Source organism: Labrus bergylta, chromosome 8, assembly GCF_963930695.1.
Source record: "Labrus bergylta chromosome 8, fLabBer1.1, whole genome shotgun sequence".
Lineage (NCBI taxonomy): Eukaryota > Metazoa > Chordata > Actinopteri > Labriformes > Labridae > Labrus > Labrus bergylta.
The window spans coordinates 9873904-9895353 of record NC_089202.1 but is presented as its reverse complement, the minus strand read 5'-3'; the positions used below and the strand labels follow the sequence as shown (position 1 = coordinate 9895353).

General features: G+C 39.9%; 1 protein-coding gene across 4 annotated transcripts in view; it reads right to left on the bottom strand.

Moving 5' to 3' along the window:
* hdac9b (histone deacetylase 9b) overlaps nt 1-15416 on the bottom strand; it is a 36185-nt gene extending 20769 nt beyond the window's left edge. Inside the window, exon 1 of one of the 4 annotated variants that reach the window (XM_065958031.1) lies at nt 15362-15416. In XM_065958031.1, coding sequence (XP_065814103.1) covers nt 15362 — 1 coding nt within the window. In that variant the 5' untranslated portion in view covers nt 15363-15416. The other 3 variants (XM_020637408.3, XM_065958032.1, XM_065958033.1) reach the window with 3 other exon arrangements.
* Between the last annotated feature and the right edge of the window lie 6034 nt (nt 15417-21450).

Sequence of the window (21450 nt, the reverse complement as noted above, 5' to 3'; positions counted from 1 at the left end):
TCAGGTTTATAACAACAAGTTTTAAAGAGCAACTTCCACATTGTATTGTAATCTTTTTTTTTATTTCTCTGGCTAGCACATAAAACTGTCAACTAACTTTACAGAGAGGTGTTATTATCATCATAAACATTTCCCACTGAATTTAAATGCTGCATCTATTTTCACAGCCAAACAAGTAAGTTTGCAACCTTTTTTCTGACGCTAATCGAGATAAGATTTTATCACATAATAAAACAACTGCTTTTACACTCCAAACACATTGTTTTTAGTGCTGAAAGAAGTGTTTATGATTTAACAACACTAAAACAGTCTCACTTGTTATTAAAGGAAATCTTTGGAGTTGAGCATAAGTGTCTTTGAAGTCTAACAAAGATGTTGAGCAAAAACTCAGAAGGTAATTCTAAATATTAACATTAATGTTTATTTAGGCAGTTGACTTAACTGAGACTTTTTTCAGTATCTTAAGAAAATACACTATTTCACTATTTAAAGACAAATTCATGACCTGTTGCTCCATTTGTTTTCCACTGAAATGTTGTACTGCGTACAAAGGATCAGCGCTGACACTATTTGACCAGCTGTGATGCCGATCATTGATGAGAATTTTAACATATTCTTTATATTATTAATAATGCAGCAGTTTTGGCAAAGCACACTTTGTGCTTACTCTTCGAACATGTTGTATGTTTAATCCACTTGGTGTGCACTAGGGATGGTTGTTGATCTAAATTCCCTGTCTGACGGTATAAATAGAACCAGAGATACAGAAGATGTTTGAGGGCAAAAATAAGCTGATGCTTGGGACTGCAATGTGGTGCTGGATCTCTCATTAAGTGCCTTGTTATTTTGAGCAGCTGGCATGTCTAAAGCAAGAAACAGGTCTTTATTTTTAAGACTCAGGCTCGTCCTTGTAGCTGAGCCAGAGCTGCGGCTTGCACACTAGTTGATAACAAAGAGAGCTGAGCTGAACCACCACGAGGCTTTCACTGAGGAGAGCCAGGAGTCCAGCCCTCTCCTGCCCCCCCCCCCCGATCATGCCAATCCATCCAACAACAAACACATGACAAAAACAAAATCTCTATCTGATGTAAGAGTAACTACTAAAGCCCTCTTTCATGACGTGAATCATTATGATCATAACATTTACACCCGATCCTACCGTCAATAAAACGCCTAATAAATTCATGAATTGTCTTAAAGCCTTGAGCCACAGCAACCAGTAAAAGACAACCCATAGTAACCCCAAAAATACTAAGCATGAACACAGTTTCCCCACAACTTTCATATTAAGAAAAAATGGTTTTTGTTTCATTGCAGTACACAACTGTTGAACGTGACTGAAACAAAATCCTGATTTGTGTTATTCTGCACAGCCTCTCTGGAGATGAGCACTTGGAATAAACACAGGGAAGCGATCAGAATGAATACACGATACAGAGGAGAGGACTTGAAAGGTGCAGCGCTGTTGTTGTCTAAAAGGTCTTTTGATGGAAGCCAGGATGATATTTTACATAATATGTTGCCCTCATGTGAAGCTAATTAGTTTTCCCTGGTTGGAGAGCCATTCTGAGAACAGTTTTTGTCTGCAGTTTTGCATGTGACACTATCAAAATAAGATTGGATTGTGGGATTTTTTTTCATGTTCCATTTGAAATGTTAATACAAATTTTATAAGATCTCTACACTTGTCAAAAATACATGTAACAATAGATTCTTGTAATTCTAACATTAGACAGCACACACACAAAATCTTCTCCTTCACCAACAACACTTCCATTACATGACGTCCAGTAAACTCGTACAAGTGCATCCCACAGCGGTGTTTTTAGACAGATATGTTAGTCACTGTCATGTGATTTACTATAAAAAGTGGAAAGAACAAATTAAACACACAAATGACAGAATTCTCTATAAATATCTGAACCAAACGACAGTTATATCAGGAGCATGCTGAGATGGAATGATAACGCACAGACTCCTAATCTTAGCAGGCTAATGCCATAAGCTGAAAATAACTCACCTAAGAATAGCTGACCCACAGAATAAGCAAGGAGCTCAAATTCAGGCACTCGGTATATCTGTTGTTTGGCTTACAGGCCGATGAAACGGAAGAAGAAAGCCCTGCTCCTGTAGCCTGAGTAGTCCAATAACCTGTTCTATTGACAGAGATGCAGTGTGTCATCCTCCTTATTTATTTTAAATGTCTTCACGATTAGCCCACTGCCTCTGGATATCATCACTTTCCCCTTTTGCTTGCCCGAGGACACACTTAAAGTGTTTTTTATTATGTGACAGATTTTAGTAGTGTAAAAAAAAATCTCTATTTCAGAATTCTAATTAACAATAAGAAAAACTTATCTTTACATATTGATATCCCCTTTTACTGCTGGCAAACTGTAAATACTGTCGAAACAACTCAAAGTTCATAACAGACTCTTTAGAAAATTAAGCGCTCACATGACGGTCTCCACTTTCTCATAACAAATGCTCCATAACAACTCACATGACAATGTTTCCACTGAGCACCATGCTCTTATTCAAAATTAATTTCCAGAGATTGTTTTTCTTTTAACGTATTATCAATAGCCATACATGTTACAAAAGAATCAGAACAAATAAGGTGTGACTCATCTTGAGTCAATACAGTGAATAGAGGTTACTCATACCGATGTCATCAGCGCACTTTTCTATTCAATTCTCAGGTCAAAAATAGAACAGTCAATGTCTGTGGTAAATATCCTGACAGCAACCTTTCAGTTGTCCCCACAGTATTTCTGTCACAGTTTTTCCTGTTCCTGTAAAGTGCATGCTGACATGGAAGCTCGCAAAACACAACATCCCTTTCATGTTCACTGTGACTCATTTTAGGCAACTACTGTAGAGCCTGGGAATAACGTTAACACAGTTCCTTATTCTAGTTAAAAAAAAACAACAACACTCCATGGATGTTAAACACATAAGGATAAAGAACACTCTCTTTTAGCTTATTACAAAACACATTTTTAGAAAAAGTAACAAAGCCATCCCAAAGAGAAAGTCAAATCATACAAGCGGTCTTAACCATCGTAAAAGCAAATACCTTGTTTCAGGAAGAAGTGCCTGCTCCTACCACGCTGCTGCTTTGAGTTCTCTTTTCACACAGAATGAGAGACCAGCTGAGCGCTAAGAGTTGCGAGTACGTGAGAGAGGGACAGAGTGAATGTGTGCAAGAGAGGCACAGAAGATAGCGGAGAAGTAGAGGGAGAGACAGAGACTGGAATGCAAAGGGAAGGAAATAGAAGGAGGATAAAAACAGATTTTCCTCAGAGGGAGTAGAGACGCCAGGCTGTGTGATCACCTGAGTTGTTCACGTTGTGCATCTTGCTCTGGTTGGGGAGCTGCTCGTGTCCACCGCGCTGTTCTGTTGTGGAGAAACTTGACTCGCCCTCGTAAATCGTCTGCAGCATACTCCACTCAGCGCTCAGGTCTCATTGCAAGCCTTGCGTTTCCTGTCACCAAGAGCCACCCCTTAGCCACTCAGGGGAGAGACCACGACAACAGGCAACTCTCTCCCTTCCTCTACTCTGCCTCCTCCTCTGATAAAACACTCTCACTGTAGAGCTTTAACACAAACGGCACACTCTCTCTGCTAGGCTGCCTCTCTGCCGGTGCCTTGTGTCAGCCTGCTTCAAACACTAAAGTGCAATTTGAGGAGAATTCTTACAAGCTTTCTTTAAAAATCTGCCTTCAGTCTGAGGCTTTCTTCCTTTACAGAGTGAGAAAAATGCAAAGCGGAGTTGCTAAGAAAGCTGTGTGCTGTGCACTGAGCACCTCGCTGAGGCAGTAATGCAAGCCAGGGAGGGAGCAAGCTTCATTTGCATGTGAATCAACAACTGCGTGGCCCACAGGTGACAGAAATAGAACAATGGCCAGCCCTGGCTAAAAATAGGTCATGGGAGGCGCAGGGATTGGAGCAGCATTGATGCGTTTAAAAATACCACACCAAACACAGCTGTCTTCTTCAGCTCTTGCCAGAAGGCATGTCTCCTGACTCCCTCTCTGCAGATGGAGGCTTGATTCCCCTCTCTCCCTCTCTCCCTTTCTCTTTCTGATTTGTTGAACCTCAACCACTCTATTTATGTCTTCATTTTGTTCTCTCAGGTACACGGGAGCAATGATCCATTTCTGCCTGATGTTCTAAAAGGGGAACATGTAAAGTTTGCACTGTGCAGCATATCATGTCAAAGGTTTTTTAAACAGCTGCTTTTTCAGTGATTCACAATACACAAAAATAGTGTTTAGGGATTTTTTTTGGGGGGGAGGCAATAAGTTAAAAATAATAAATATAATGATGTTTTTCAACAAAAAAGAAAACAAACACTCATGGAAGCATGTAGTTTAAAATCTTATCTACAAGTGAGAATCAAACCCAAACAAGGCTCGTTAAATAATGCAAGACAACACACAAACACTGTGTTCACTTAAGGCTGTGCATTAGCCGACTGATACGTGTGGGGTTCAGTGTGGATCCAGGGCAGTGCTGCTACTCGGGAAGCATGCTTTTAGCTAGCCAAGGAAGCCAACTGTAAGATGCCATAACTGCATGATGGCGATTACATAAAGCTCACTAACTGTGTCAAGAACACCTCGCCGAGATTACACACCCCATTGCCTTGAATTACCTCTTAATAGTGTATAAAGAGTTATCCAAATAAACACTCAAAGCACTGCAATATTGAACAATACATTTTAAGCATTGTGTCATTATATGAAAAATACTTTTCAAATTAATATTACATCCCAAACTGGCTATGATCCATGGTTAATATAACCTGACTGTAGTCCATAAAAGTCAAGTCAAATGTTCTATCTGACCACTGATGAAGGGCTGGGTTTGTGGCCAAGCAGCCTGTGCCTTTAAATTTTTCATCTTCCTTCATAATTTGACCTGTCCCCCAGCCAGGGGCGTGGAGCCAGCGCGGCTATTTTTAGTTTCTGAGCTCTGACGACTTGGCTACAGAGACATAGAGAAGGAGTTTTTACTGTGTTGTTTCAGCTGGACAAACATTTAACCCCTCAATCCTTTTAACACAGCACAACCATGAAGCCAAAGAGGAAATGCACAGCCTGTAGGCTCGTCCCAGACATTAAACTAGTCTGCAGCCAATGTATGCTATTGTGTTACCTGAATGCTCATAAACAAAGACAACAACAGGACAGTGCCTAGGTGCACTTTGAATCCATACTCCTTCTTTGTAATCTTCAAACTCAAATTAATTACCCAAATTAGTTTTGGCAATCAAGTTGGAATCAGATGGTGTTAGAGATAACAAGCTTTCAAGTCCAAGTTAATGATGGCTAAAGACCTAGAGCTCCATCTGTTGCAGTATCTGTCGGAGCAGGCCATCTCTGACCCTGTAGGCTGACCTCCACATCGGCTAAGGCATAATTAATCAAAAGAGGAAGTAGGCCTGTCACATGAATGAAATTATCATGATAAAGGACTCCCTATTTATACAACATGACAATGTGATTTTCTTTTTGCTGAATCCCAAAAACAAAAGGTCAAGAAAATGTTGCAATGTTCCTGTTACAGTGATTTTACAAGATTGCACCATAAGAATACCATACGCTGCAAACTTAGAGAGCGTTTTGTCATCTAATTCTGGTCGTTTTCATCTGCATTTGCTTTGGTTTGTTTATTAATTCATTGATCGGTTCCAGAATTTTCTGCACAATAAACATAGATTTGTGCTTCATTTAGTCTTATTAGAAATGAAGTTAGTTTCTCTGAATTTCTAATTGAATAATTACTTTCCACAATCCTCTTAACTAACCTTGATTAACTGCCCTATACTGTTCCTGAAATGAAACCAAACCGAGACATTTCAGTGAGGCATGTTAGCAGCGATTAACCTACACTTTTTATTTATAACTAGCTTCCTGAGGCTGATGAGGGATTGTGGGATTGGAAATAGCTTTGTCCGATAGGCACAGTCCAGTAAACCTGCAATGTGGCAAGCCCATTATAGCTCCTACTGCGTCACCAGCGGCCTTTGTCTACTTTAGTCCTATTAAAGCATTTAAGTGTGAACGTCAGCATCCCTGCTGGAGAGCCACTCCGCTCTGCTCTCCAGGGCCGGGGCGCGACTGTCTGTCACCTCCCTCATATCAAACACAAAATCTGTGTGTGTTGTCTGTGTATGTGTGAGTGTCCGTGTCCGTGCGCGTGTGGATGTTGTGACATGAGAGCAGCGACGTGGAGGGAGGGAGTTTAGAGATGAGGGAACAAGTGGGCCAGACCAGCGAAGTGCCCCCAGCACTTTCTAAATTTAAATGAAAGGCCATTATAGCCTATTTGATACAACTAGGCATGACAGTACACAAACTTGTGCACATGCAAACACACATAATTATTACTCCAACCTTGTCAATTTAATTTAGTGATTTGGACAAGAAATATAAAAATTAGATCCTTTCTGCCATGATTCTCTTTCCGCTCTATTCTTTAAAGCTGTAGTCAGAACCTGAGGATTTGTTCTTTTTAATAAAGACGCTGACTCACAACACTCCCATTTGTACAGCCAGCTCCAATTCAAGTCCCAAGTTCTGTAGCTTAATCGCCTGACTTGTGACACACTATGAATGATGAAACCCAGCAGGGAGTCAGATGGGAGACGGAAGGGAGCTGAACTCAAGTGTTGCAACAGACACTAGGGCTGGACAAACACCACTCCTTCTAACTAATTTGATCTGGCGAGAAAATGTTTTGTTCCCCTTAATAGCGGATGATCCATGTGTGGGAGGGAGTGAGTCAGCCATGTTTTGTTGTTCCTTGTTCTCTGAACTTCAAAGCCCTTGTGCATCTCAGATGAGAATGTCTATTGTTAAAAAAAAAAACAATCATAGAGTGACTCTAGCCCTCTTATGTGATCTTAAACAATATATATGTGTTATCATTGTCACATGATGATTTCTCCAGTCAGAGGGGATGTTCCTCCCAGGAGAGGGTCTACATATTAACAGCAACTTCTGACGTAACCCCCCCCCCACCCCTGTTCCCTCAGTTTCATCTCTCTGGGGGCTACACCGCCAGCTCTTGGGGCAGCCCTGACAGGAGGGAAATTACCTCTCCACACCAATTACCTCAATGCCCACTATCTTACTTACATCAGCCCCTAATGAGCCATCGTTGCCAACTGTGGAGAGTTCCTGGATCAGTTTAGAGAGTAAAAACACATTGCGCCCCAAGCATGCTCTGTTGACAACCAACCTCAGCCAGCCTATGTGCTAAAAGCCATGGGTGAAGCTTTGTCACTTCAAACAGCCCATTTTCCCTTTACCTTGCGGTCAGTCTCATAAAAGCACAAAGGCGCTACAACTGTTGATTTAATGGTAAAATCCAATTAGCCGGTACATCTGGATGTGTTATGTGAGCGTGTTTCCCACTAATGATTTGGGCGCTCTTACTTTTATTGGGTTACTCTGTCTGGCGTCCTTTGGTATTTCCTGTTTGAGCTTCAGGGTGATATAGAATGCACTTAACAGGTTGGATCAAATATCATGAAAACACATTTAAAGAGAGTCATGTTTGGTACTTAGTCTTGAACCATTGCTGTCAAAGTTTTGCAAAACAGCTAATAAGAACATAGTCAGTCGTCACTTTAGATGGAGCTAAAGTAGCCTTGTGTGTTTTTCTTGTGAGAACAAACATGGGAGAGAGAAAGTGCTATTGCAAGAAAAACAGCACACATCTTTCAGAAAACCTTTCAGAAAGATGTGTTCATTCTTCTGCTTTGAACCTTCTCTGTGAGATTTCAGAGACGGACGGAACCATAACAGCGTTTCAAACAGGCAAAAACACAGTTTCAAAGCGTCCACTTATTGTGCACTGACCTTGGGGTCAGTTTACTTTCTAACTTTGAATAGGTCCCTGATGCCGTGTCTTCATCCGCTGCCATAGGCTTTCTAAAAATAGCTGCAGCACAACGGCACACTGGAAACAGAGGGCAGCTCTCAGAATTTTTCCTGATCAATGTGCTCATCGCTGCTGGAAACCATTGATCCGCTGTTTGTTTCAAACTGACTATGTTGTTGTTGTACAACTTCCACCCTACATTCAATCAACACAAGCCTATTTTATGTTCCACTTAGGCCTTCTCGCCTCGCACCTTCTCTCAAAGCAACGCCAGTGACTGATGCTCAAACACCAAAAGGCTAAGCACTGATTTGAGCGTTTAAAAGATAATTCTAAATGTCAGCTGATATTTTAACAAGCTTTATTTACAGATGACCATGGGAATGAGTAAACCTTTCTGTGTAAAACCACAGCATGCAGAAATATTGCATCAGCAGCTCAAAGACCTACATCATTGAACTGCCCTCAGGAGTCAAATGCCTCATCTGTATCAGACAAACACACAGGCCCAAACAGACACATGTGACTTAGATGGAACACGGCCAAGCTAGCTGACCTTAGAAATCCCTGAGGGATTAATAAAAACAAAGGTTCTCTGTTCAGAGGCATCCTTGCAATTCACATCCTGCTAGTCCAGCCAGTTTATGAGTGGTTAATCACAGCATCATCCCTCTCAAGCGGCCTGCAGCTATTATTTTAATATGATAACATAATATATATTTTTGGTATTACCGCAGCTTTTGAGAAATCACATTTTACGAGGCTTTTTTGTCCCTTTAGTATAATACCAGCGTTGTTCAGCAGCAGGTTTTGCTTTCTCCTTTAATGTTGTTCTTGATTTGTCAATGACCTTTAAGAGTTGGATAAAATCCCATTCATGGAATTTAAAGGTTTTAAAAAAAAATGCAACAGGAACTCAAGTTTACTATGGGAAGGGCGGACTGATGCTTATTGTCCAAGCCACTTCCACCTACGCCACCACTTCTTTTACTTGGCCACAGCACAGTCACAGCACTCTCCTCCTGTGGTGTCTCAAAGGTCTCGGACACAACAATACCTCTGAAAAATAGCTTTTCCTCTGATTATTAAGGTAGTGATATGCATACCAGGAAATCTCCCACAGTGCACCCACCATGACCGCCTATGTTACAATGTCAATTCCTTTGCTGCTCCATCTGCATAAACCTGGAGGGGCTCCAGATGTATTTTTAAACACATTTCTAGGGTGACCTTGAGCTTCAGGGTCTTAACAGCATCATATTCATTCTATACATGTTTCCACCAGAGTTACATATTCACCCTGATGATGGGCTACCATGTTCGTATGCAGTGGGAGTTGCATGCTGATGTTACACAAACTGCTAAGTATGTTAAACAGACAATGTTCTACTTCTGCAATTCCTATGAGAGAGCCTAAACAAGTCGAACAGCTCCATATTTCCTTTCTCCCCTTGAGAGGAAAACACAAGGCGGAGGGGTCATCTCACTTGTTCGATGGTAAAACAACCTTTGTCCTACCTTTGCTTCATCACAGCTCAATTTATGTGCTGAACTGGCACTACAATTATACATTGTAGGTAATGTTTTTTTCTTATACACAACAAAATCCTTACCCGTCCTTTAAGCCTCTACAACCAGTTTTCCTGTTTGTGAGTTTCATCACCTTAATTGAGGCTAAAGAGCATAGATGTAACTAAGGCACCAGGATTTGTAATTGTGGGCTACCGTCCAAGCGGGGTAAAACCCCTGGTGGATCCTTTAGCAACAGTGCACCCTGCAGGTGGACTAAAATAGAAACAAGAAGTCCAGAAACAAAGAATCTCTACAGCTGCAGCAGATATTATTATGAACTTTACACAGAAAGCTCCCAGGACCAGGAAGACAAACACTCTGACACGCAACAAACACTGTGCCGAAGCAACAATACACAAGTAGCGATGTTAAAAATGAACCTACAGCACAGAGGTCCGAGAAGCGCTGATACGTACACTCACTCAGCAAATAAACATTCACAAACAAATAAAACAGGCAAACTCTAACCCTACATGCACAGAAGTGTACACAATACACAGTATAATGCCTCTGTGCTGTGTTTGAAAATAGCTGCTGCATTCTTCACCATTTCTTTTTTCACTACTCCACTAATACAGATATTTACAAGCTTTGGCTTGAACACATTTAGTAGAAATCATCAGCAAAAAAGCAAAACTGTGAGCTCATCAGAGCTGTGTGCAAATTGAAGTTGAGAATGAGGGTGTTTCCTTTTGAACTACAAAGTGTGGAAATTCCTCCTAATGAAAAATAAAAATAGACCCAGTGAATTAAAAAAAAAAGAATTATTTTTTGTTCTACTCGCTGTTAAAACGTGCACTGTTGTTACGCCGTGCTTTTTTGTAAATTCATCTAAAGGCCATGAATAAAGCTTCCTTTTGTGATAACTGTCATTTCTCTTGTCTCATGAGAGCATGTTGTAGCTTTCAAGCCTCACCTTCAGTCAACTTTAAATCTTGTCAGTAGACTCACTGAGATAAGGCTTGTTAAAGCTAAAAGGGAGAATTTAGAGAATGTTGTCACCTCAAAGGGGGTAAAATATTCTGTGATAGGGAAACAGATGGGTCTGGTAAACCTTTCACAGCTCTCTGGCCGCGGGGACCTTTACGAAGGCTCTGCTTTTAGATATCCAGCCAGTGTGTCCAATCTCTGTGTAATTTCTGGATCCGTTTGTTCTGCACATTTCACGCCAAGTTGGAGGGGGTTGCAGCCGTAACCTCCTGCTGCCCTATAACTCACAAGATGAGCTGAGAGAAGTGGCAGGTACCCTCAGATGAAAGGTAACAACAAAGAGATGTTTAGCATGGCACATGGCAGCACAGTCAGGGCCCCAGAGGATCATGGGATTGCACTGAGTGACAGACTGGTGGGCCTGTGAAGTCTGAAGTTGGTCTGTTTCTGCCATCAGGAAGCACAGCCCCATCCTGTGACAGTTAAGTGACAATCTGCCTGATAGACTGGGGGTACCAAGAACTCTGAGACACAGCTCATTCATCAACTTTACTGAGTCCAGCATGCTGATCTGACAGACCAGGATCGAGTTAGGACAGGAGGACTCTGACAGACAGCAAACTGAATTGATAAACAATTGGTCATGAGTAGATATGTCAATACACGATTCCGATAAACTTAAACAGCAAGCCTTTGAACAGATCTCTGTTTAATCAGAAAAATGCTAGTATATGTCAAAAAATGGTTAATTGATCAGAAATCAAAGCATACTAATCTACCTAGAAAACTCGTGGCAGGAGCTGAAAATCTCTGCATTTTTCATCCACTCAAGTGGCCCCATGAAGTCATGAATAATTCATCTCTCTAACTCCATTTGGACAGGAAGTGAAAACAAATGGAGGCAGGTCTCCCCGGAGAGTCCAAGGTTCTGCAGTGTAGCTGAATGAACAACACTGAGAACATCAGGCTACACCCACCAAGCTCTGAGCCTCAGCTGCAACAGGAGCCACATTCCCCCTCTGGGCCACTGATCTTCTCCTACTGTCTATAAAGAGAGAAGACTATTGCTCACCCAACTACCAGCTCCTTCATTCACAAACAGCCCTGGCCACAACTCTGCAACTCTTACCTTTTAACCCTGAATGAGTGATGCATCATCAGGATGGTGAGGGATAGATTTTAATGTTCAGTCAGTCCCTCAAACAAGGTGTGAACATGGATCTCCATTTTATTTTTGAAAACACACTCTAATTAAGCACAGGGCTGCACTCCACATGATGTTATTTAATCTGAAAACACATACAACATACACAGAGAAGACTTACCAAAAAATATCTCTAAGTCTGTATAAATGATGACGTTATATCACTTACATTGTAGAGGGAAAATCATATTAATGCAGATAATCAGTGTGTTTAGAGGCTTCTGAGTTCTAGTTTCACCACATGCATAGTCTGTAAATGACAGGGTCATTATATCCTCACAACAACTTTTAACAGGAACTCACCATCCCATCATGAAACAGTTTTTCCAATCTTTGTGATTAGAGATGCACCGATTGCCATTTCTTTGGCCCATTCAGATTTTTATATTTTCAAGGACTAACCTTCTGATTCCAAAAAATCTGGTTGGTTTTGATTCTTGGACGGTTTGTGATCCCCAAAACGATCTACTGCATAAGTAGGAAGTAAAATCAGTCTTATTCTTATTAATACACTCGGCGTTTCGTCAAGAAGGATATAAAAAAGATTTCTATAGATTTCAGCAAACTTGTTATTTAAAGAGAGATTTCTATTTTTGTTTGTGAAATTGACAGGGGTTAAAAAATACTATTATTATAATAAATATGATTATGATGCAGCTCTTTGATTACAGACTGTTGTACTCACATTTTTAAAGATAATTTCTAAATAAAAAGGGAGTGCAGGTTTATCAGTTTGCAATATTATTATTATTGGTATTGTAGCAATTTGTAAAGCCTATAGTGAAGAAAATAAGGATGTGATACTTTACTAAGATTCCTGGAGATGCTTTTTGAGGGCTGTTAAAATGCACAGTTTGAGTCATGGCTAGCTATATTTTTGATTTTTGGCCGAGCCAAAAAGAAAGAAAGATCTGTGACAAAAATCTGTGATCCAAACCGTGAGATTTGTGATCGGTTGCACAACTACGGGAATTAGTCTCTGTGAGGTGAGGTGCCGTTTCAAGTGTTGGGAAACAACACCTCATGTCCACAATGCCAACATGTTATCTCATGTGTTTGTGTTTGTGTGTGTGTGGCTGCCCTGTTAGTATAGCATAGAACGTTTGGCTCGAGTGTGTATATCTTTGATCTATACAGAATAAATGGGATATATTTTAGAGGACCAGGGGGTAAACAATCACTATCTAACAGACTGAAAATCATCCGATTCCAGTCAACAGCTGGTCAATCTGTGCTCTTCTACTTATGTTTCTAACAATTCATTTTTTCATTAAACAGGACACACCTGTTTTCACGTGCTTACAATTAAAATACAACTTTTACAAGGTTTATATGAGCTGAAGAGATTAAAAAATCATCTCATTTATTGCATCATTATTAAACAACAAACTGTGACAATTTGTCCAGCTCTTATAGATACTTTTTATGATTTAGAGTAATGGTTATCTGTCAGCAAAAATATCTAGCCTTTTATGTATTAAAGATAGTTATTTATTCCAAAACATATAATTGTTATTATTACACTGTCATTTAAACTCCTCAGTTTGTACAGATGAAGAGAACATAACAATGAGCCGCTGCAGAACAGAGACCAGCACCTTCCTCCGGGCATCAACAACATCACCCCTCCTCCCTCGAAAAACTCACTGACCCAAACCCGTTCTTTCCAGTCTCAGAGAAATGTCAAGTCCAGACCTAGAATTCGTCTCTTCGAGGGGAACATAGCAGCCAAATATAGCCTGCTCGCCTCTCCGCCTTCTGACATACATCAGGCTCTAAGGGTTCTGCTAACAGTGGTTAATTTTGGCTGACTGCCATGAAGTCACTTACTATTAAACATCATAACTATACAAAGAAAATTATAACCGAGCAGTGGAGTGTACACTGTTGCCTGGTAACCTAATGCCATGTTGAGGATTCATCTTGTTATGGAACAGAAAACACTTACAGCCAGAGCCAATAATAGATTCTGGACGCCACAGAAATAGTTTAAGGTTGTCAACAAGCGTGGCAAACATGAAGCTGAGAGACATGTCATGAGTGATGTACGTTAAAGAAACACTTTTTGCTCCTTAGTATGGGTTTGAATATTTTTTGTATGTGTTGTTGTCTTTGTAATTGTAACCGCTGGTGAAATTATATAATTATTATTCATCTGTCAGTTTTCTAGGGAAAGGATGGATAGACCAAGAGCTTATTTCCAAGTGTGAAATCCAGCTGAAGCGCACATTATGCAGACTGGCACTGGGTGCCGAGTACTAAAGCCAAGTGATTGAAGTCTTTTTATTTATTTTTTTTAAATCAAAATGCACAAAATGCATACTCACTAGAAATGTGTGGCTCATGACAGATTGTAAAACGCTTACGTGCAAATGTATTCCTATACTTAAGTCTCCTTACTACTAATGAAAAGATATTAGAAACATGATTCAAATAACATTATGTGCTAACAATCTTTAGACATATTTTCCATGAACAGAGTTCCTTCAACAAAGTAAACAATCGTACTCATATTTCATTGTATGCCTATTATCTTTGAACATTTCAACGTTTCACAAGCACACCTTGCCACAGAGAGTCATGTACAGGACTTACAAACACCCCCACACACAGAATACACACAGTCACACAAATTGTGTTTTTCCAACATGTCCTTTGTTCCCATTTCAGACAGAAGATTGGCTCAATCATTTTTTTCATGTTTTACTTTTTTGTCGCCCGGCACAAAAAAGCACTGCATCCTTTTTCTCTATTGAAACCGCAATTTCTGCTGAGTGACATGAAGGCTGCATTCCCACTGTCACGGTCAGTCAAGTTTGGCACACAAACACAGGAAATGAATCCACAGTGACAAAGTGCAATTCATCACTCTCATCACTGGAGTCGTGAAAAAAAGGGAAAAGGCATTGTATTCTTTTCGCTTCGATAAACAGGCTCACTCTCACTTCTTACGTCATCGCATTGAGCAACTAAGTGATTATTTCAAAGGTTCTATCAAATAGTTCTGACTTTAAATTGTCCATTTCTAGGAAAATAAAAGTTAACATGCATTATCCAGCAGGGATGTCATACAACACGCTGCTTCTGTGAGCATTGCTTGCCAATCGTTAGTAACATGCCAACTTATCAGGCCAGTGAATAATTCACAGATGCCTGCCAAGACTTGCTCTATCAAAAACATTTTGTCTCATTAACACATTCATTGGTACTATGAAATTATGTGTTAGGCTAAGTGTAAGGTGCTGCTAAAATGACTTTCTCTCCCTGACACAGCTCAGATGGTACCTGCCCCCTCAAGCCATCTGAGCAGTGCAGACATCTGTGAGCATTAACCTGCCAAGAACAAGTCCAATGTAAAAATATTATGAATTTTCTGAGATGGAAAGAAAGCTGAGGGTCATTTGAAGTGGCTGTAAGAAGTTTTTATGTCAAGTACGAGCAGTGTTTTTCTTGTGTGGCTGTCTAAGTGAAAATGTCATGTTTGTACACTTGAGGGTCTGTGGTTGCTGTGTTTTCTTATTACCTTTTTCAGATGAGAGTGAAATGTTGTCATCACAACAACACCTGTTGAAGGAGCACTTGTCACCAAAGCCATCAGCCATTTCAGAATAATAAATGTGCTCAAGGTTTGAAGTGGCCCAACGTCCAGCAAAACAACTGAGATCCAAGATGACTGTATCATTACAACACCTACACGGTAACTCGCATCTAGTAGCTTGTATGTTATGAGGTATTCCAGACTAAAATACGCTTCTTACTTGTTTTGACACTTCACATTGCTGTTCAAGTCTTCATCTTCTTGTGTTTTCAGTTTTGGTTTCTTATCTGTAAACAGAAAATTAGCACAAAATTAGCTGCAGTTACAAAGATGTATTCATGTTATTCATATTTGTACACTGTACAGTTTCTATTGATCTCCATACACTCAGCCGTTGCCAGTATATTTTAGTATGTACAATGTGGCAGGTTCTTAAAAAGTGTGCAGGTAACATGGGATAAAAAAAACTGTCAGCAAATGTAAGACAGAACATTTGATTTCAAATAAATAATTATTTACTCCACTGATACACCTTAGTTTAATTTAAGAACTTTACATTACTGCTTTCATACACTACTAGAGTAATTATTGCACATTTTACTCAATATTTCACTTGGTAATTTTCCTTCAAATAAATGTATTCGACAAGATGCAATGTTAAATGGTAAATGGACTTGAGCTTATAGCGCTTTTCTAGTCAAAGCCCTTTAGAGCATGTCACACCTACCCATTCATACCCATTTACACACTGATGGCAGTGGTCGCTATGTAGTGAGACCATCAGAAGTAACTAATCCCATTCATATGCCGCCGACGTAGCAGCGGGAGCAATTCAGGGTTAAGTGTCTTGCCCAAGGAGCTGCAGGAGCTGGGGATTGAACCCTCGACCTTCCAGTTGAGAGACGAGGAGGACTCTACCAACTGAGCCACAGCCGCCCCTAAAGATAAAACTATCAGCCAAATGTATGAATCAGATAAACATAGCTTCAACTTGACCACCTGCATCAAAAAAAATGCTTAAGGGAGTTGTTCTGCATTATGAGTAGGCTTAAACTCAGTTTAAAATCTTGGTACAAATTTTTCCAAATAATTTCAGTAGGCTCGTTTGACTTAAAAAAAATAAAAAATAAAATAAAAACAGTGACAGTGTGATAACAGTATGTGGTATATGCTAAAGTAATTCACTTAAATCCTCATCCCTTCTGTAAGTAGAGGTTATATTGATTTCTATTTTGAGGATAATACTCTTTAATTTATTTCAAATACCGAACACTGCTCATATTCCAAGAGAGTTTGGTCCTATTTACAGGTATTTGATGATTTTACAGTCACATTGAAGTAGAAGTTCAAATCAAGTTACCTAATAGTATGTGACATGGTGATGCATCTCTGTAAACTGACGAGTTTTTCAGACAGGACTTTCACACTGCAAACTCGTTTGGCGAGATCATACATCCGTAAGCAAGTCTATTTTAGAACACAACACACAACGAGACCCACATCTTATGACAAAATGTCAGCGAAAGCGATGAGGGGGAAAGTCAGTCAGCAGTTAAGCAAAAACACTCGTGGGTGTGCTGAAGATGTCAGCCGTGGATTGTGTGGTCATCTCCTGTTAACATCCAGTCAGCTCCGCCTCCGGTTCAAGATGAATAGTTTGATTAACAGTTGATAGAAATATATGCAGATTGTTAAATCGTTAAAGATGAAGATTCAGAACCTCAAACGTGTCAGGAAAAAAAAACATTATCCATCAACAATGTCTAACTCGAGTAGGCTGAGCAACATGTGACTTTACTTAAGCTATTGCTGATTGACGTGAAAAGTCTACCTTGAGGGTAAGGTTGAGGCAGGTGTGCAGCTGTGATATGAGTGAAGCGGTATGACGAAAGAGCTATAAATAGCCTTGGTCAAAACAGGGCACCAACAACAAAACAAAAACAAAAAAACAGGCGACCATAAAAAATCCTTTTCAAGGTAGTGACAAGCCGAGCACTCCGTCCACTCCATTGTCCTCCGATTATCTCTCAGATGGAAAGAAGAGGGCAGCTCTGTCCACTGCCTGTCCTCAGGACCAACACACAGCTCTACAGCAAGTTACTCAAAAACTGAAGCAGACCTACCCGGGATCTGGTTTTAAGTTTACTGGTGCTATGGCCTATGTTGCAATTACCCTTACAGTTTACTCATATTGTATTAGGCCTATTTTACATTTCTGTAGTAACTTCACTTAAACGTTTAGCCTAGGTGGTAGTGGATGATGAACGAGGATTTCATAATAGGGAAGTTAGATATTAAAGGAACTCACTGCTTGTAAAGAGGTTATTAATATATTATAAAATCCCAAAATGTCAATGCAGCAACAGCTGCATCAACAGACTCCAGCTTGCGGTTATGCACCTCCTATAAATAGTAGACTTGTAGCGTCTGAAAGTGCACAAAAAAGATCCTTAACATGGTAACAGTGCCATCTACTGGTCATACTCTTAATTGTCATGTTAATGGTCATACTCTCATTCACTAGGACTGAGTGTTTTGCTTAGATACAGTAGTTGCGTGTGTGTCTGAACCATGAACCGTGAATCATCCAACATAAGAATTAAGGTAAAAAGAGAACATTTTATCTCAACCAGGAGCTAGGGTGCAGATTTAAAATATGTTTCTCTTTCTTTTTTTTTTTTAAGAAAAAAGTGCATGTCTCGCTATAGTATCTTTGTTTCTGATTTCCCATATCACTGCTTGACAAGTAGACTACCACAATGTGTTTGAATTTTAAATACATAATTGACCTTGTTCACCAATGCCTTTTGATTTATTTCTGTTAATGATTTGATATATGCCTATAAATGATTCCAACTAGACCTGTGGTAGGATGACATGTGATCTCTGACTCTACATCAACCCTCCAAGATAAGTGATGGGAATTGGATTGCTAAAATTCTCTCCATTCCCTCCGATCTCACTACTGTCCTGCAGCAGCTGGGAATGACCCAGTGGGTGACACCACTTTCATCCCAGGGCCCCCGACTGTCCAGCTGTTTGCTATCCCTCATCCTGACGGCTGGACAGACAGGGGCACAGCCCAGCTTCAGAGAACCTGAAGGATGATCCAGCATGCGTATCACTGTGACTGTCTCATCGCTGTGCAGGACCCCACAGCTGGCAGCTGGATGCTAAGGACCATGTCATTTCTCAGCAAGAGCCAGCCAGCTAAACATGTCATGAGATTCAGTCCTCACAAATATGGACCATGTAATTGTCAGCATTGTATTATTTTTCATAGGATGTGGTTGCATTTTTTGAACATATCAGTAATAAAGCAAAAGAGCTGAGAAGAAGAGACAAAAGCTTCAAAAAGTTCCAGTGAAAGCACAGGATGTTCGCAAGAAAACATTTATATCGCCCCCTTTCTCTCTGTCTTTTCCTTTTCTTCACACACACCTCAGGGTCCTGTAAACAAGGAGGGTGTAAACACATGGTCAGGGTGCACTTTTAAAGAGGGCTTGGGATTTGTGTGCATGCATCTGTTTTCTCCATTAATATATTTACCCAGTGTTTTTTTGTTCTCTTCTTAAATTAATTTGTGGGAACCTCGGCACCTCAGCCTCCCGAAGGCATTCCTGTCGAGATACTGTGGCCTTCAAGGGACTTAGGGAAAGATCAAGCGGGATTACCCCCAGCAAAGGCAACCAACCTACACTCAAAATCATCAACACAGAAGCCCCAACCTTTTCCCTCACCCTTCTCTTTGTATACAGCGCCTTGAAATGTGAGACTACACTGGAAAGTTGCCTGGTGAGCATATCCCACATTCTTTCACAAGACCCCTACAACCCCCTTCCCTAACAAAGTGTACAGCTCTGCCATACTGCTTCTTATTTCTTCAACATTCACAACATTTACATAGTTTTTATTTTATTTCTATAAACAACTGGTAAGGCTTAATGTCTGTACAGCAAAAGTTAAATAACTTGCCAAGATGTGATCTGACTGTACAGTAGATGACACATATATTTTCAACTAGTGATTTATGCAGCATATCTAATGCTGAATTGCGTCTATGTGAACAATGAAGCTCAATGTGCTGACTGCTTCTGTGACATAATCACTGAGTCACTGGGTGCAACAGAGACAGACACACAGTTTTGTGCTCAAGCCTTTTTGAAAGCTTCCTTGATGAAATCCCTGCCAGTCCTGTTTGTGGTATTTTCCTCGTACAGTGGAAATAACTGTCCCTCATCATCAGCTGCTATGGCTGTGAAATTCCTCAAGCGCTTTCGCATTAAATGAAAAGACACCCTTTCTTATGATAATAGACAAAAGACTAATTTTCTTCAAATTGCCATTGAGTTTATTATGTCAAGACCTTAAGCTTGAATATAACTGTTCTTAATAAATAATTAAAAATAATGTTCTTATTTTAACATTGATAACAAAAGGTTGTGCAAGTCAAAATGATCTAATGCTTTCAGATTTAACCTGTGTCAACTAAATATGCCAAATTAACATGTAGCCTAAAAGAAACAGAGAAAGCCACTTTTGCTCTACACAATGTAGTAGTGTGTCATTTAAAGCTGTATTCAATTTCGACGCAGCTTCTTTCAAAGCCTTCTTGTAGTGTTAAGAGTGAGTCACTAGAGGGCCATATCACATCATAATTTGGGGATCGGTTACAGGGAGTATACTGTGTATTTTGTATAATCAGTTGAATATTTCAGCGCTATATTTAGTTATTAACTTATAAGAAAGTGTCCAATAGTCATTAATCTATTAGTCAGCATGCATTGTGTTTAAAACCTGTAGCACTTTTAATATGGTATGAGTTGTTCATGTTTAGGCCTATTACTTTTCTCTCAACAGGTTGTGCAAAAAAAAAAAAAAACGATTATTTTGTGTGGGAAAAAAATGCAAAGAATATGTAAATGCATCATGAATCTTTGACTTTTAACATAATGGAGGAAAAGAGGAAGAACTCTGTTTGTTACAGTTTAGGCATTTAAAACTGTTTCTAAATAATAGTTAGCACTATAGTGAACACCAAGGTAGAGGGGAAGGTGATGGAGATGTACTGTTTAGCCTACTGTGTATCTAGGCCTACATCGGCTGACAGCATGGGCTAATGAAGACTATAACCAGTTGTTTATGCTGTTTAATGCGTTTAAAGGCTGACCACAGGTACCAGGATATAGTTTGTTACTGATGTAGAAATATGTAGGCTATATTTATATTAAATAAAGGGTATGTGTGTCAATCTTCCATATTTAATCTTCCTATTTAAGACTAGTAATGTTTAGTTAAATCCTGGTTGTATATATTCACATTCTTAGTTTTGCTATTTTTAGTGCTTATTTACTTTGCATTTAATATTATATCGTGTTTAGATTTGCTAATATTGTGTTTTTTTGCTCATATTGTGTGTTAGATAACTTGCTGCTGTTACGCCACAATTTCCCAGTTAGGGATCAATAAAGTCATTCTAGTCTATTCATAGTTTGCTTCCATGGAGCAATTATTTGTTGCATGACTTTTGTGTCTGCATGCCATGGACCCGTACATAACCGACATGTTGATCGTGTGTCTACTCTAGAGGGCCCTTTCCAGAAAAAATAATCTTAGTGGATATACATCACCCCTTGGGTAGAGTCGGATTGTTCTGCAGTCAATGGCAGCAAGCTTGAAGGTTTTTGTACAACTTCAAGATGAGTCAGAATAAGCAGCTGTTAGGCAACTGAAAATCCGACCAATCTTAATCAGCTCAAAAGCTCAATCACTGGTTTGGGTCGCTGACTTTGATATATCTATATATGTTAAATCGTGAGCGTAGACCATAGACCAGGGGTGGGCAACTGGCGGCCCGGGGGCCACATGCGGCCCCCATCAACCTTAAATGTGGCCCTCAGGTTAATTTTCTACACATCAATTAATTGGAAACATGAAGAAAACATGACAAAATCTGCCATGAAATCATGAAAGCCAGAAATATGTGCATAATAATATCTGATCACTGGTATATGTTGAGTTAATTTGAGCCATAATCGACCGTAAATGTTTAATTTGGCCCCCTGGCAGTGAGAATTACATGAATGTGGCCCTTGCCGTGACCAAAGTTGCCCATCCCTACCATAGACTGTAAATATTAAGCTGTAGACGGCAATGAAATATTCAACAGAGTGCGCCTCTAGCCAATTGGAGTTAATCATAACCAATCACTAACGCTGTTACTTCGACGTCAAGCGCGAGTGACCAATAGAATTGCAGCTTTGTGGGAGGCGAAGTATGGTGGCGCCAATGTTATGGAGTTTCCGCTAC